Source organism: Vidua chalybeata, chromosome 24 (assembly GCF_026979565.1).
Source record: "Vidua chalybeata isolate OUT-0048 chromosome 24, bVidCha1 merged haplotype, whole genome shotgun sequence".
Classification (NCBI taxonomy): domain Eukaryota; kingdom Metazoa; phylum Chordata; class Aves; order Passeriformes; family Viduidae; genus Vidua; species Vidua chalybeata.
In genome coordinates, this window is record NC_071553.1 from 6371514 (window position 1) to 6384799 (window position 13286).

Genomic DNA, 13286 nt, shown 5'->3' on the forward strand with positions numbered 1-13286 from the left:
TCAAAACAGAGCCATTGTGTGGGGTAAAATAGCCCCAGATGGCGAGCATGGAGATTAACCTGTGCCCAATGATTGTTCTCCACGGGCTTGTGCCATTCAGAGAGGGTGAGGAGCATCCCCTGGCAGTGCTGGAGCTCCTGCTGGGACACCCTGTCCCAGGCAGGGCAGTGCCACAGAGCTCCCAGCCCATGCCCAGGGAATGGGGGCGGTTTCCCAGCCCAGGAGCCGTTGGTGTGAGGAAGGCAGGCTCTGTTTGCAGCCGGGGATGTCTCAGCCCGAGCAGCGGGAGGAGCGGCTGCTGCACGCCGAGCTCCAGCCCTGAGCCTGCTGGCACCTGCAGCCCTGCTGCATCGTCCCCGTGCCCCTGCTGGCTCCCTGGTTACCATCTCGGCTCCATCTCCTCCTCTTCCTCCTCCTCCTCCTCCTCCTCCTGAGCTCTAATCCCCGCAGACTCGGCGCTGAGCGCGAGCAGCCAACAGGAGTTGCTTTGTCTGTGCTGACTTGGGTAAGCAAAATATTCTTTCCTTGCGAGCCATTTGCTGCTCCTGCTCTTGCAGAGGAGCAGGTGGGACCCCTGCTCACCCGCTTTGCTTTAAATTGGTTTTACCCTGTAGCAGGGAAACACCAGAGGACTTCTCCTCCGTAGTATCCTCCAGCACTCGTGTTGTATCCAGCGATTTCATAGAAAGCTGTCCCTGGCATTTTACATCCAGAGTATTGTAGGGAATCTGGGGTATTTGCAATGAAAATGGAGATTTTGCAAGTGTTGCCCAAGTTGCCTTGGAATGGATGGCGTGGTGGGGGGATACGGGAGCTTTGACGTGGGTTTGTTTCTAATGGCGAGCTCGTGGTTTCAATTTCTTGTTCTTTTGTCCCTGAACACAGAGCCTGCCCTGGCACTTCATTCATTCTTTCATTCATTCATTTATTCATTCATTCACATGCAGATTTGCTTGCTTTGCCGTATTTTTTTTTTTAATCAAAGCCCTTTGAATTTGTATTCTCATTTTTTTTCCTATAAACTTCTCATTCTGAAGGCAAACCCCTGAAAGCTGCATGTCTGTTCCCCCTGCACATGGAAATTTGTCACGAGACCATTAATCATGACTTACAATCATTCTGCTAATGCAGAGCATCCATTCAGAAGCAGGGTCTGGCTGCAGATGGATTTGTTGCTGTGGGATGTGGAAGCGGAACAGATTTCCTCAGGAAAGATTTAGGCAAGGTCATAATAACAGCCCTGCACTCTGAGCAGTGTCGAGCTGGACCAGACAGAGCAGAGCAGTTTGTTGGCTCAGGCTGTAGGAGAGCCCAAAGGTCAGACATTGATATCACACTTGTTTGTTTTCCTCTGTCCATGACACAAACTCAGCTGAAGCCCTGCGTGCTGCTGTGTTCGTTGTGGTGGGCGAGGGGGAAGCTCCACAACTCAAAGCTGGCTTATGCACTTCACTCTCAGCTCCAGAGGGTCTCACCTGCATCACTTAATGAGCTTTTCAATTATGCCATGGCACCCTGGCACACCGGTGTGCTTGCACTGCCAGGAGGTGAAGGGGCACAGGGGCACCACAGCCCCTTGTTGGGATCAGGGGTTAAAAGAATGTGAATTATTTAAAGAATTATTTAAAATAATGTGAATTCCAAAGTGCCTGTGGGTGCCCTCTGTGTGCATCCCGAGGCTGGGGCTGGGATCTGTCCCCAGGCCCTGCTGGACGGGGTCAGGGTGGAGCTGACAGGGGAAGGAGGGCACCACAGGGGTGGGAGTGTGCAGGTGGGCACAGAGCAGGGCAGGAAATCTGCCAGTCCCTGCACCAGGGGTTTGCCCAACTTCTGCCATGGTCCCACTCCTGTGGGAGGTTTCTCCAGCTGAGGGAGTCCCTCCACAAAGCCAGGGCTGGGCACCAACAGTGGGAAAGGTGAGGGCACTGGGAAGGGCACAGGGTGCCCAGAGCAGCTGGGGCTGCCCCTGGATCCCTGGCAGTGCCCCAGGCCAGGCTGGACAGGGTTTGGAGCAGCCTGGGACAGAGGGATGTGTCCCTGCCATGGCTGGGGTGGCACTGGATGGACTCTGAGGTCCCTTCCCACCCAAACCAGTCTGGGGGTTTGGGATTGTTGCACCAGAGCTTGAATAAATAACAAAAGACAAACAACAAATTCACCAAACGTTGCACTGTGACCCACTGCTGCGAAGTGCAACAGGTGATGCAAGCAGAGTGAGAGCCAGAGGTGAGCTCCCTGAGACCCAGGGAATTCCCATTCTCCTGACCCCAGATTCCTGGCTGCACAGAGAGGCCTCTGTGTCCTGCACCCTCCCCGGGGCAAGCTCTTCCCCTTGTACCAAAAGAGGAAAAGCCACGGGGAAGGAGCAGAGCGGGCTCGGGTCCATCACCTGAGCGCTTCTGGGATCCCGGGACGGCTGGGGTTGGAAGGGACCTTAAAGATCATTCCCTCCCACCCCCTGCCATGGGCAGCTTTCCATCTCAGGAGCTCCAACATTCCAATATTTTGCTCCCAGAATAGCAGCTTTTACTCCCCTTCCTCGCAGAGAGGCGAGGGCAGGCAGGAAATGACTTGCTGCTGATGGCATCGGAAAAGTGAGAAAGCAAGAAATGAGCTCCACGTGCAGGGAGTGAGAGCTGCTCCTGCAGCCTGTCCCCAGCACCAGGTGACAGCAGGAGCAGCTCTGAGACGGGCACATGATTCACAGAGAATGAGGAAAACATGACACTACCTTCCCTTGGGAGCAAAATTCCCTTTAAAATAGGCAGCTTGCTGAATTCACAAGGAATTCAACATCAAAATGCTCCGGGAATGGAGCTGAAATGAGCCAGGACTGGGCAAACTGAAGCCTTGGGCTTGGATGGGCCAAATTCTCAGAAGGGAGTGTCCATCACCCACTGTCCCCCAGAGCTGGGGACGCTCACCTCTGCCAGTGCAGGAGGGTTTCTCCACCCTGTGCCCTCTGTCCCACGGAGCTGGTCCCAGCCAGCACAGGAGCCCAAAATGCCACTTGTCCCCAGGGCCAGGCTGACCTACTTGGGCTTCTAATTCTCTTTTTTCACCTCGTATTCTCTGGCTGACAGCAGCAGGGAGAGGAATGGAGAGCTCCTCTCAGTTTTCCCTGTCACTCAGCACCACCCTGCCAGGCCCGATAATTATTTAGAGTGGATAAAACTCACCTGCCATCACCAGCTCAATGTCTCTGCCAGAAAATTCTCTTTCTGTGATAGTCCAGATCTGTAGGTTTGGGAGGGGCAGATGACTGCAAAGAAAACGTTATTTAGGAACTTAAAATAATTGGCAGAAAGTTTTCTACTGATTGATCAGCATTTTTGTGAAGGACTTTCGACCTTCCCTGATTTCAAAGAGCAAGATAAGGCTGGGCTCCTGTATTTCTGTGAGTTACACAGGCATCAGAAAGAGGTAAATAAAGATCAAGTTCATGAGGCCTTTGGTGATTTTATGGACTGAAGGCTTCAACTGTTTACAATTGAGTCAATTTTGGTTTCAATAATGTTAAATTAACCTTTAAAAATTGTGTCAAGGAGCTGAAAACCCTGCAAACGTGCTAATTAAGGAGATAAAGTAGGTTCAGGAGGAATCCAATATCTAAGCAGTCTCTCATGAAAAAAGACCTTTCAGCTTTTTCTCTGCTTTAATACTTCTGCCTTTTCCAAAGGGACAAAAAAACATCCATGAAAGCCTTTGCTTTGTCTCCTGAAGGCTCAGCTGTGTCCCACAGCCCTTGGCTCCCTTCCTGCCCTGGGCAGGGGATGCTCCCCGCTCCCAGGGTCACTTTTATATCTATTTTTCCCTTGTCTCCAGGTTCCTGACTCAGGCTCCAGTGTCCCTCCAGTCCCCAGACCCGATCTCTAAGGGGTTTGGGGAGCATTTCACAGCCCCCAGGCCTTGGCCAGCTGTGATTCCAGCTGTGGCTGGGGGGTCCTGGGCCGCTGCAAACACAGACCGTGCCAGTGACCTCTCCTCCTCCTCCTCCTCCTCCCAGCGTTCCTGCTTCCACTCTGGAGGAGATGGGGCGCAAGGAGGAGGATGGCAGCGGCTCCTGGAAGAAGCAGACCAGCAACATCCGCAAAACCTTCATCTTCATGGAGGCCCTGGGATCGTGAGTACAGCGCTGTGCCCGGGGCAGGAGCAGCCCCAGATGGGCCCCCAGGCCCTCCTGGCCCTGGCCAGTGTCCCGGGGACCTCCTGCTCTGGGGCAGGCCAGGAGCAGCCCCGGGGTGCCCAGGCTGCTGCTGCTGCTGCTCCCACTCCTGGCTCAGCCTTCCCAAACAGCCCCGGGCACAGCTCCAGGTGCCCCCTGCCCTCCCTCCTGCCCCTCTGAGCCCCAGGGAACCTCTCTTGCACAGGGAGGTTTTTGCCCCTCTCTTGCACAGGGAGGTTTTTACCCCTCTCTTGCACGGGGAGGTTTTTACCCCTCTCTTGCACGGGGAGGTTTTTACCCCTCTCTTGCACAGGGAGGTTTTTACCCCTCTCTTGCACAGGGAGGTTTTTGCCCCTCTCTTGCACGGGGAGGTTTTTACCCCTCTCTTGCACAGGCAGGTTTTTGCCCCTCTCTTGCACAGGGAGGTTTTTACCCCTCTCTTGCACGGGGAGGTTTTTACCCTCTCTTGCACAGGGAGGTTTTTGCCCCTCTCTTGCACAGGGAGGTTTTTACCCCTCTCTTGCACAGGGAGGTTTTTGCCCCTCTCTTGCACAGGGAGGTTTTTACCCCTCTCTTGCACAGGGAGGTTTTTGCCCCTCTCTTGCACAGGGAGGTTTTTGCCCCTCTCTTGCACGAGCAGGTTTTTGCCCCTCTCTTGCACGAGCAGGTTTTTTCCCCTCTCTTGCACAGGGAGGTTTTTGCCCCTCTCTTGCACAGGGAGGTTTTTGCCCCTCTCTTGCACAGGGAGGTTTTTACCCCTCTCTTGCACGGGGAGGTTTTTACCCCTCTCTTGCACAGGGAGGTTTTTGCCCCTCTCTTGCACGGGCAGATTTTTGCCCCTCTTTTGCACAGGGAGGTTTTTACCCCTCTCCTGCTGCTCCTGCCACTGCAAGGTCAGGGGCTGGCAGGCAGAGAATGACAATAACAAGTTGTATATTTAGCTCAGGAACCCTGACTCAGTTGGGGAATGAAACAAAAACAAGGATGCTGGAGTTGTACAATCCTTCCCTGTGCGTTAACAGCTTCATTTGCCTATTCATGGGGATGAGACAACAAAACATTGCCAAGGTTGTGGGGGAGGAATTGAATTACCTCCATCAGCAAGTTCTGTCATGGACAAATTTTCTGTGACTTCTGAGCCCATGAGAAAGCTCCCAAAGAAGCAGCTACTCCAAATTCTGTGCCTTGTCAGCCTCAGAGATTAATTGAATTATCCAGCAGCTTTTGCTAAAGGAATGAGGTTAGAAAAAGCTTTGTTCTCTCCTAGCCCACTTGTTGATTCATCATTTTTAATAAGGGGCATAATTATTATAAACTGTTTGGGACAGAGATGTAGAACAGATGCCCCAGCAGCTGATTTGTAGGTTGTTCATTTCCTACTATTGCTTTAATAGGAAAATTTAGCACTAGAAATTGGGATTTTTCCCACATGCATTGCTTCAGCTCTCTGAAGAATTGAAATGAAGATCTGGGACTTAAAACCACCTCAAAGTTGTTATCACTTTCCCCCACAGCACTGCCCTGCCTTGCCCTGCCCTCAGCTCCCTGCAGGGCTTTGCAGACTCACAGCAAGTCCCATTTAACGGCCCCCAATTAAGGAGCTGCTTCATTAAGGCTTGATGAGGATTAGTGAGGACTGGCCGGGCCCAGTGTCACTGTCACTGCCCCAGCCTCGTGCTCAGCTCGCCAGGACAAAGCTGTGACAGGATTGGGGGTTTAGGCAGGTTATAAATACCTGCTGCTGCTCGGGGTGAGCAGACACTGTCACTTTGTCCCCGGGGGGACACGGGGACAGCAGCCTCTGCAGGCAGGAGAACAAGCAGGGGCTGAGTTTAAAGATTAACTGGGGTTCTCCTGCTGTTTTGCGTTTCAGACGTGCAGAATGTTGGGTGGCACAACCCAAAGTGCAGCTCCGTGGTGGGCTGGGCAGAATTAACGTTTTCTCTACAGAAAAAAATGTGGGGTTTTAGTTACAATGCCTTGAACACCCTACATTTGGGGCTGCTCCAGTGCAGTTCCAGCTTTAGAATCAGCATCCACATAAAGTTCCCAGTGCAGTTTTCTGTGCTGTTTCCCCTCAGTGAGTCCCTCCCGTTGCCAGCACCCACTGAAATGCAGCTTCTCCCCCTCTCTGCAGAGGTGCCTTCTCAGAAGTTTTCCTGGTGAAGCAGAAAAGCACTGGCAAGCTCTTTGCTCTGAAATGCATCAAGAAGTCTCCTCTCAACAGGGACAGCAGCCTGGAGAATGAAATAGCAGTGCTGAAAAAGTGAGTGGGACAGTGCAAGGAGCATTCCTGATGTGCTGGGAACTTTAAATAAAGGGTCAGGTGCCCCCACTGATGGTGCCTGGTGCTCCAAAAGGAATTGGATGGGCATCAATGATCCTCTGCCACGCAGAACATCCCAGTGAACTGTCTCTGGTGATTAAAGCAGATTACTGCTGGGTTTTCCCCCTTCTGTCCTTGCCAGGATTTGTTTCTGACCCACATTTCCCTTTGCAGGATAAAGCATGAAAACATCGTGACTTTGGAAGATATTTATGAGAGCACAACCCACTTCTACCTGGTCATGCAGCTGTGAGTTCCAGCAGAGCCTTTTCTTCGGGGCCAGAGAGGAGGGACAGGGCAGGAGCAGGGGATGTGTGGGATTTCAGCACCAGCCTGGACACTCCTTGTGGCCCCTTGGCCCATCCCCATTCTAACAGCAACTTTCTGAAGCACGGTTTGGATCTATTTATGCAAATTCCTCGCAGTTTAGCAGGGCAGAGACAGAAGTATTTCTAATTAAAGCTGTGCCATGCAGGGTTTCTAGAAATGGAATGGGCACCGAGTCAGCAGCGGGGAACAGCTCTGAGCACCCGGCTGCTGCTGCTGCTTAACTGCAGGTTTAGTAAAGAACAAAACCCTCTAGCCCCTTGTGGAGTGGAGCCTGAGGCAGGGCTGCCCACCTGCAGCTCAGCCCTAGCAGGACTTGCCTCGCAGCCTCACCCAAATTTTTGCCCAGGTTTAGCAGCAATGCCCCCTGGCAGCCTGGCATTGCACCCAGGAGCACCCATCAGCCTCAGCCTCCCAAAAACTGCTGAGGAAGGACCAGGAGCTCAACACAACAGCTTTGTTTGCGTTTATCCCAGTCCTTTTCTTTCTAAGCTGGCCTCTCCGCAGGGTGTCTGGGGGAGAGCTGTTTGACAGGATCTTGGAGCGGGGCGTTTACACGGAGAAGGACGCGAGCCTGGTGATCCACCAGGTGCTGACAGCTGTCAAATACCTCCACGAGAACGGCATCGTGCACCGGGACCTCAAGGTGAGCCCTGCCCCTGTCCCCACCTCCCTGCTCCTCCCGGCTCCTCTTTGCCATCTTCCTGCCACAAACGTCACCGTGTTCACAGCCTGAGAACCTGCTGTACCTCACCCCCGAGGAGAACTCCAAAATCATGATCACGGATTTCGGGCTGTCGAAAATGGAGCAGAACGGGATCATGTCCACGGCCTGTGGGACTCCAGGATACGTGGGTGAGCCAAGGGGCAGCAGTGGGCTCGTGCTGGTGGATTTCCTGGAGGAGAGGCTGTGCACATCCAGGACATTGCCTGGAAGAGGGAAAGGAATACATCAATATGTTGATAACAATGCGGGACTCACAGATGCACTGCACAGACCCTGTAAATGAGTATAGGGACTGAAAAATCTCAATATTTTAAAAATGCAAAGAAAAGGGTGATTTTAAGGGCAATATATTTATTGAAAAAAAATTATAAAAATTATTTTAATGCAATGGGATTTTGTTTAATTCCCACCAGACTGCATTGGCTGGATGCAGCTCTGTGGTTAAACCTCAGCATGCAGGCAGAGATTGTCTGTGGCTCTGTCTATATAATGGCATAAAAAAGATACGAAAACCGCAGAACAATTCAGCTGGGAAATGGGGCTGTGACTGGCTGAGAGTCCTGCTTCCCCCAGTGCTGGATAATTCATTAGTGCTCAGAACTGCCCTCTGGTTTTGCTGTCCTGCAGCCCCCGAGGTGCTGGCCCAGAAGCCCTACAGCAAGGCCGTGGACTGCTGGTCCATCGGGGTCATCACCTACATCCTGTGAGTACCAGCAGGCAGCAGCATCCCGCTGTTTTCCCCGACTCCCCCGGGGCTCTGCGGAGCGGGGGCGAGGCCAGACCTGCCCTTTTTCTGTGGAGCACAGCGCCGAATTCCTCCCAAACACGGGAATTAAAGGGGGTGCAGGAGCGGGGATGAAAGGGATCCCACCTGCTCTGTTCCGTGCCTCATCCTCTGCTTTGTTTTTCTCCGGTTCCCTACAAATACCATTCCATCTTCCCGAGTACTTTTTGTTTCGTTTCCGCCCACACTGCTCAGCTCGGTGCCAGCTGTGGCTTTGTCCTCTCGCTGCTGCAGGGGAGTTTTTAACTCTTTTGTGCAGCCTTGCTGATCCCCTGAGCAGAGGGGGCAGAGCTCTCCTTGTCAGCGCTGCCACTCCTCGCTCGCGTGGGCTGCGGAGGAGCCTGTGCCCACTCTGTGCCCACTCTGTGCCCACTCTGTGCTGGCACTGAGGGGCCCCTGGCTCTCTGCTCTGTTCCAGGCTCTGTGGGTACCCTCCTTTCTATGAGGAAACCGAATCCAAACTCTTTGAGAAGATTAAGGAAGGCTACTACGAGTTCGAGTCGCCGTTTTGGGACGATATCTCCGAGTCAGGTAATGACAGGGATGGGTGGCACTGGATCAGCTTGGGGGCTCCTTCCAACCCAAACCATTCTGTGATTCTGGAAGAAGGGAAACTGTGGTTTTTTCCCCACTTTTTTCCTCTGTCCTGTCACTTCACCAGCCCGAGCTGCTCGTGGAGCTGCCCTGTGCACAGCTCACTGCAGGCAGCATCCTCACGGCTTATTTCAACATCAATCTTTTATACAAACAAACAAACCTAGCAGGGGGTGTGCTGGGGTTTAATAACAAACATCACAATCCTTCCTGCAAGACAAACAAAGGGAAAAAAAAAGAGGAGAGATGTAAGAGCTCTTCAGGGCAACTTCTAAATCTGCTCAGTTTTCACTTCATGGTTTCTAGAGGTTTTTTTTAGGTGAATAATTCAACTCCAACTCACACAATCTAAGAGTGAACTTTGGTACATCCAGAGTTGATATTTTTTCATCTGGAGCCTGTCACTATAAGGATTTTCCTTAATTGGAGTTATCACAGAATTATTAAGGTTGGAAAAGATCTCCAAGATCAAGTCCAGCCTTTGACTGAACCCCGCCAAGTACCATCTACTCATTTTTTGAGCACTTCCAGGGACGGTGACTCCAGCACTGCCCTTCCAGTGCCTGAGCACTCTTTCAGTGAGGGAATTTTTCCCAAAATCCACCCTGAACCTCCCGTGGTGCAGCGACACAAACCCCTCCTCCTCAGGGCTGAGCTCATCCAGCAGCATTTCCCACGTTCTGCTAGGATCAGCTCTGGAGGAAGGAGGCAATAACCCCTCTCTGCTTTTTCCCCCTTTCCCACACAGCCAAGGACTTCATCCGGCATTTACTGGAGAAGAACCCGAGCGCGAGGTTCACCTGCGAGGAGGCCCTGCGGCACCCCTGGTGAGCTCGGGGCGGCCACGGGGGTCCCGCGGCCCCAGGTGTGACTCTGTGTGCTCGCTGTGCTCCGTGCGAGCAGGAGCAGGAGTGTCCCCAGAACAGGAGTGTCCCCCAGCCCGTCACGAGCGTCGTGAACGTCAGCGCCTCCCCCGCGCTCCGGGCCGGCTCCTTCTTGTGTGCAAAGAAAGCAAACCATGAATAATTAAAGATGCAATTTGTGCATATTTGCCTCCACAAACAGAGGCAGAGGAGAAATCCCACCCTGAGCTTTCCCAGGCTTTGAAGTGTGTGTTTGTGTTACATTTTGTTGCTGTTTTTCCTTTGGGTTTAATTATTGCTGATTGAACGTACAAAGCAGTTCAGTGCTTCCAGAATGTGGAATGCCTTACAAATGCCATCTGCCTACGAGCCCATTTTCTTCTCTTCCATCTGCAGGATTAATGGAAATACAGCCCTTCACCGTGACATCTACCCATCTGTCAGTGCTCAGATCCAGAAAAACTTTGCAAAGAGCAAATGGAGGGTAAGTGGCTGCTGCCGGGGGCCCACAGCCATTTCACCAACAAATACCAGTTGCTGTCAGCCACCACGAGCTGGGCTTCAGCTGGGTGGGGGAGCACCCAGAACCCGGGATCCTCCAAAGCTGGAATTGCCTGCAGCCGATGTTTACAGGGTGCTTGCAGCAATATTCCCTGCTGCAAAGTGAGATTCACCCCAAACATGGAGCTACAGGCCCCCCCCAGGAGGGCAGGGGGTCATTTCCAGCTGCTGCCTGTTCTCCTCGGCTGGAAGCAGCTGGGAACTCCCAGCACACCCGATGGAAAAGGTGGTGTTTATGGCAGGAGGGTGCCCATCCCAACCAGGCAGTGCAGGCAGGGCTGTGCCTGCTGTCACCTGGGGAGGGGGGACAGCGTGTCCTGGCACTGCCAGCTGCTCACCGGGGCTTTTGTCTCCCTCCCCAGCAAGCCTTCAACGCCGCGGCCGTCGTGCACCACATGAAGAAGCTGCACATGAGCGGCCACGGGGCGGCCGAGGGCTCTGGCCCTGCCACAGAGAGCCCAGAGCCCCCCAGGCCCAGCAGCCCCACGGGGACCCCCCCGCCAGCAGCACCAAGTGATGACAAGGACGCAGCTCAGGGGCACCCAAACCCACCCAAACCCCCTCAGCCCCAGCAGGACACGGGAATGGGGGAGGAAAAGCTGCAAAGCCCCCTGGAGGAGGGACCCCTGCCCGGGGACAGCAGCCTGGCCCTGCCGGACACCCACAGCCCCCCGGGCAGGAGCTCCTGTGGCTGCAGCCCCTCCTGTGTGGGCCATGAGAAGACAAAGGCGTCCTCCTGCTCCGAGACAGTGCTGCTCAAAAAGTCTTCAAAATCCCAGTAGGTATCCAGTCATTCCCACTAACTTCCAGCAAATGGAAGGAGACGCCTGGCGCGGGAGTTGTGGCCAGGTGGAGGGAGGAGGGGAGGGATGAGCTTGGTTTGGCTGGAAGCTGTGCCCAGCCCAGGCTCTGCTGGCTGTCCCAGCACGGCTGAGCAGGGTGCCCAGGCTGGGTGGCACAGCTCCCATGGACTGGAGCACACTGGTTTTCCACAAGTTACCAGAGGCTCAAGCTGCTGGTGCTGAGACCAGACCCTGCCTTGGCTGCAGGGACTGCACCCAGCCCTGCTCTGACAGCTGATGTTCTCTACACTGACACCACAATTCCCCTGCAGAAAGATCCGAAATAATTGCTATTTCTCTTCTTTCTGTTCCCTTTCACCCACTCCCAAGCAGTCATTTCAAGTCAGAGGTTCTTGTTCCAATGAAAGCCAGTAAACACTCGTCTCACTGTGGCACTGGGCAAACTGGAGTTTGTTTGATCATGTGATGGAGGCAGCCACATGCTCAGAGGTGAGTGCCCTGCAGTCCAGTCTTCAGCTGCTCTTAATTAATCCAATTAGGGCAGGCAAAAGGGAAAGGCACAGCCAGCACAGTGACTGTACACGAAATAAATGAAGCCGTGTTTTTTGTGAAGCCTTTCACCAAAGCACCTCTCCAGCCGTGACTCGGCTCTCAGCTTCCACCAGGGCCGGGCCCCTGACTCACAGCCCAGCTTTTACATCTCACCGAGGCTGCCCAGGAACGTGAGAGAGGGAGCCAAGCGTGGGTTTGTCATACCAAACTCGGCAAGGATTCCAGGCCATTCATGGGAAAAACAGTGATGCAAAACCTGTCCCTCAGCTGGGATTGGGGCTCTTCGGCCGGGTCTCAGCTGTGGCCACGAGCAAAGGGCTGACAAGAGCTGCAGCTCCAGGGCTCAGCACAGGCAGCTCGTCCCTTTCCCAGATTTGGCCCAGGCAGGCTCGAATGTCTTTGTGAGCAGAGCCCAGAGATGCTCATTTTGTAAAACAATGAGTAAAATAATCCAGGTTGGATCCTGTTTGGCCACAGTTTGGCTCAACCCTGTTATCATTTGCACCACTTTGTGTGTGAGCAGTGAGAGCCTTTGCTGTTGGATCCTGCTCTGAGGAATGTCCCAAAGGTGAGCTCCTGCTGGCAGAGCTCTCCTCAAAAGCGACATCAAGTGAGCTCCCTCCTCTCAAGTCCTGTGCCAGTCTCTGCTGATGAGGTTGTTTGATCAGGACAGTGGATTAACAGCAGAGACAAATGCGAGTTGGAGCTGTGCAGACTCCAAAGAGGCTCATTCCAGCAGTCAGTGCTGTCACTGCCCTTTGTAGGAGCCACAGAGGGATCCGAGCTGTCCCTGCCCCACTGCTGCTCATTAGCAGCACGTTCTGCAGGGAGCAGGGCAGTGAAACAAAGCCACTCCTCACCTGGAATTCTCTCTCTTGCAGAACCAGAAGGGCTCTTTTACTCTTTTCTGCACTTCAGAGCCAGAGACCAGCAGAGTGAGCAGGAAAGGAGGCTCTGCCCTGCCAGCAGCTCTGGGGAGCAGTGACCAGCTGTGGCCAGGGGCACAGTGCCAGGATCCATCCCTGCAGTCTGCTCGGGGTGTTTCTGGATCATTCCAGCTGGGAGGAGGCGAGGGAAGGCCTGAGGCTCCTGCTCCCACACCCAGTGTACATTACCATAGGGCATCACCAGTGCTGCGAGCTTCTGTTTCCTGCTCCCTTTAGTTGTCAATGCACAAACGCCCTGCACAACATCAGCCCCACAAACCAAAGCCAGGCAGAGCTTTACTCCCGTGGCAGCTCCGTTGTTTTTACAGCCCTCACCCTCTCCTCTCCTCGGGCTTGGCTCCCTGGAGTTCAGCTGCCCAGGCTGCTCAGCCCTCAGTGCAGCTGCAAGGGGAGAGAGAACCTGCTAGAAACCTCCCTGTGTGTGACAATGCCACAGCAAGGGCTGAGCTCCCCTTCCAAGGCTGTAATTGCACAATGAACACTGGCTTAATAAAGCTGAGATTTGTTTTGTAAGGGTCTCTTGGTTATTCATAGAAATCTGACATGGAAATGGTCTCTTAATCCCTCCTAAAGCTTTCCCTGTGCATCCCAGACCTGCTCCCACTGGTGTTTTTCTGGCAAAATGTTCTGTGGAAAA

The 13286-nt window shown here is 53.5% G+C and overlaps 1 protein-coding gene across 2 annotated transcripts; it reads left to right on the plus strand.

The window, feature by feature from the left end:
• The first annotated feature begins 275 nt into the window (after positions 1-275).
• On the plus strand, positions 276-13162 carry CAMK1G (calcium/calmodulin dependent protein kinase IG). Of its 2 annotated transcripts, none has more exons than XM_053963934.1 (13): positions 276-505; positions 4007-4123; positions 6303-6431; positions 6666-6740; positions 7326-7464; positions 7550-7673; positions 8173-8248; positions 8748-8860; positions 9672-9750; positions 10183-10270; positions 10710-11125; positions 11520-11639; positions 12584-13162. In XM_053963934.1, the coding sequence occupies exons 2-12, from the start codon at positions 4032-4034 to the stop codon at positions 11614-11616; spliced, it is 1428 nt and encodes a 475-aa protein (XP_053819909.1). In that variant the 5' UTR covers positions 276-505; positions 4007-4031; the 3' UTR covers positions 11617-11639; positions 12584-13162. The 2 variants fall into 2 exon arrangements, with proteins under 2 accessions (XP_053819909.1, XP_053819910.1); XM_053963935.1 differs by having other exon boundaries at positions 11523-11639.
• The last annotated feature ends 124 nt before the right edge of the window (positions 13163-13286 follow it).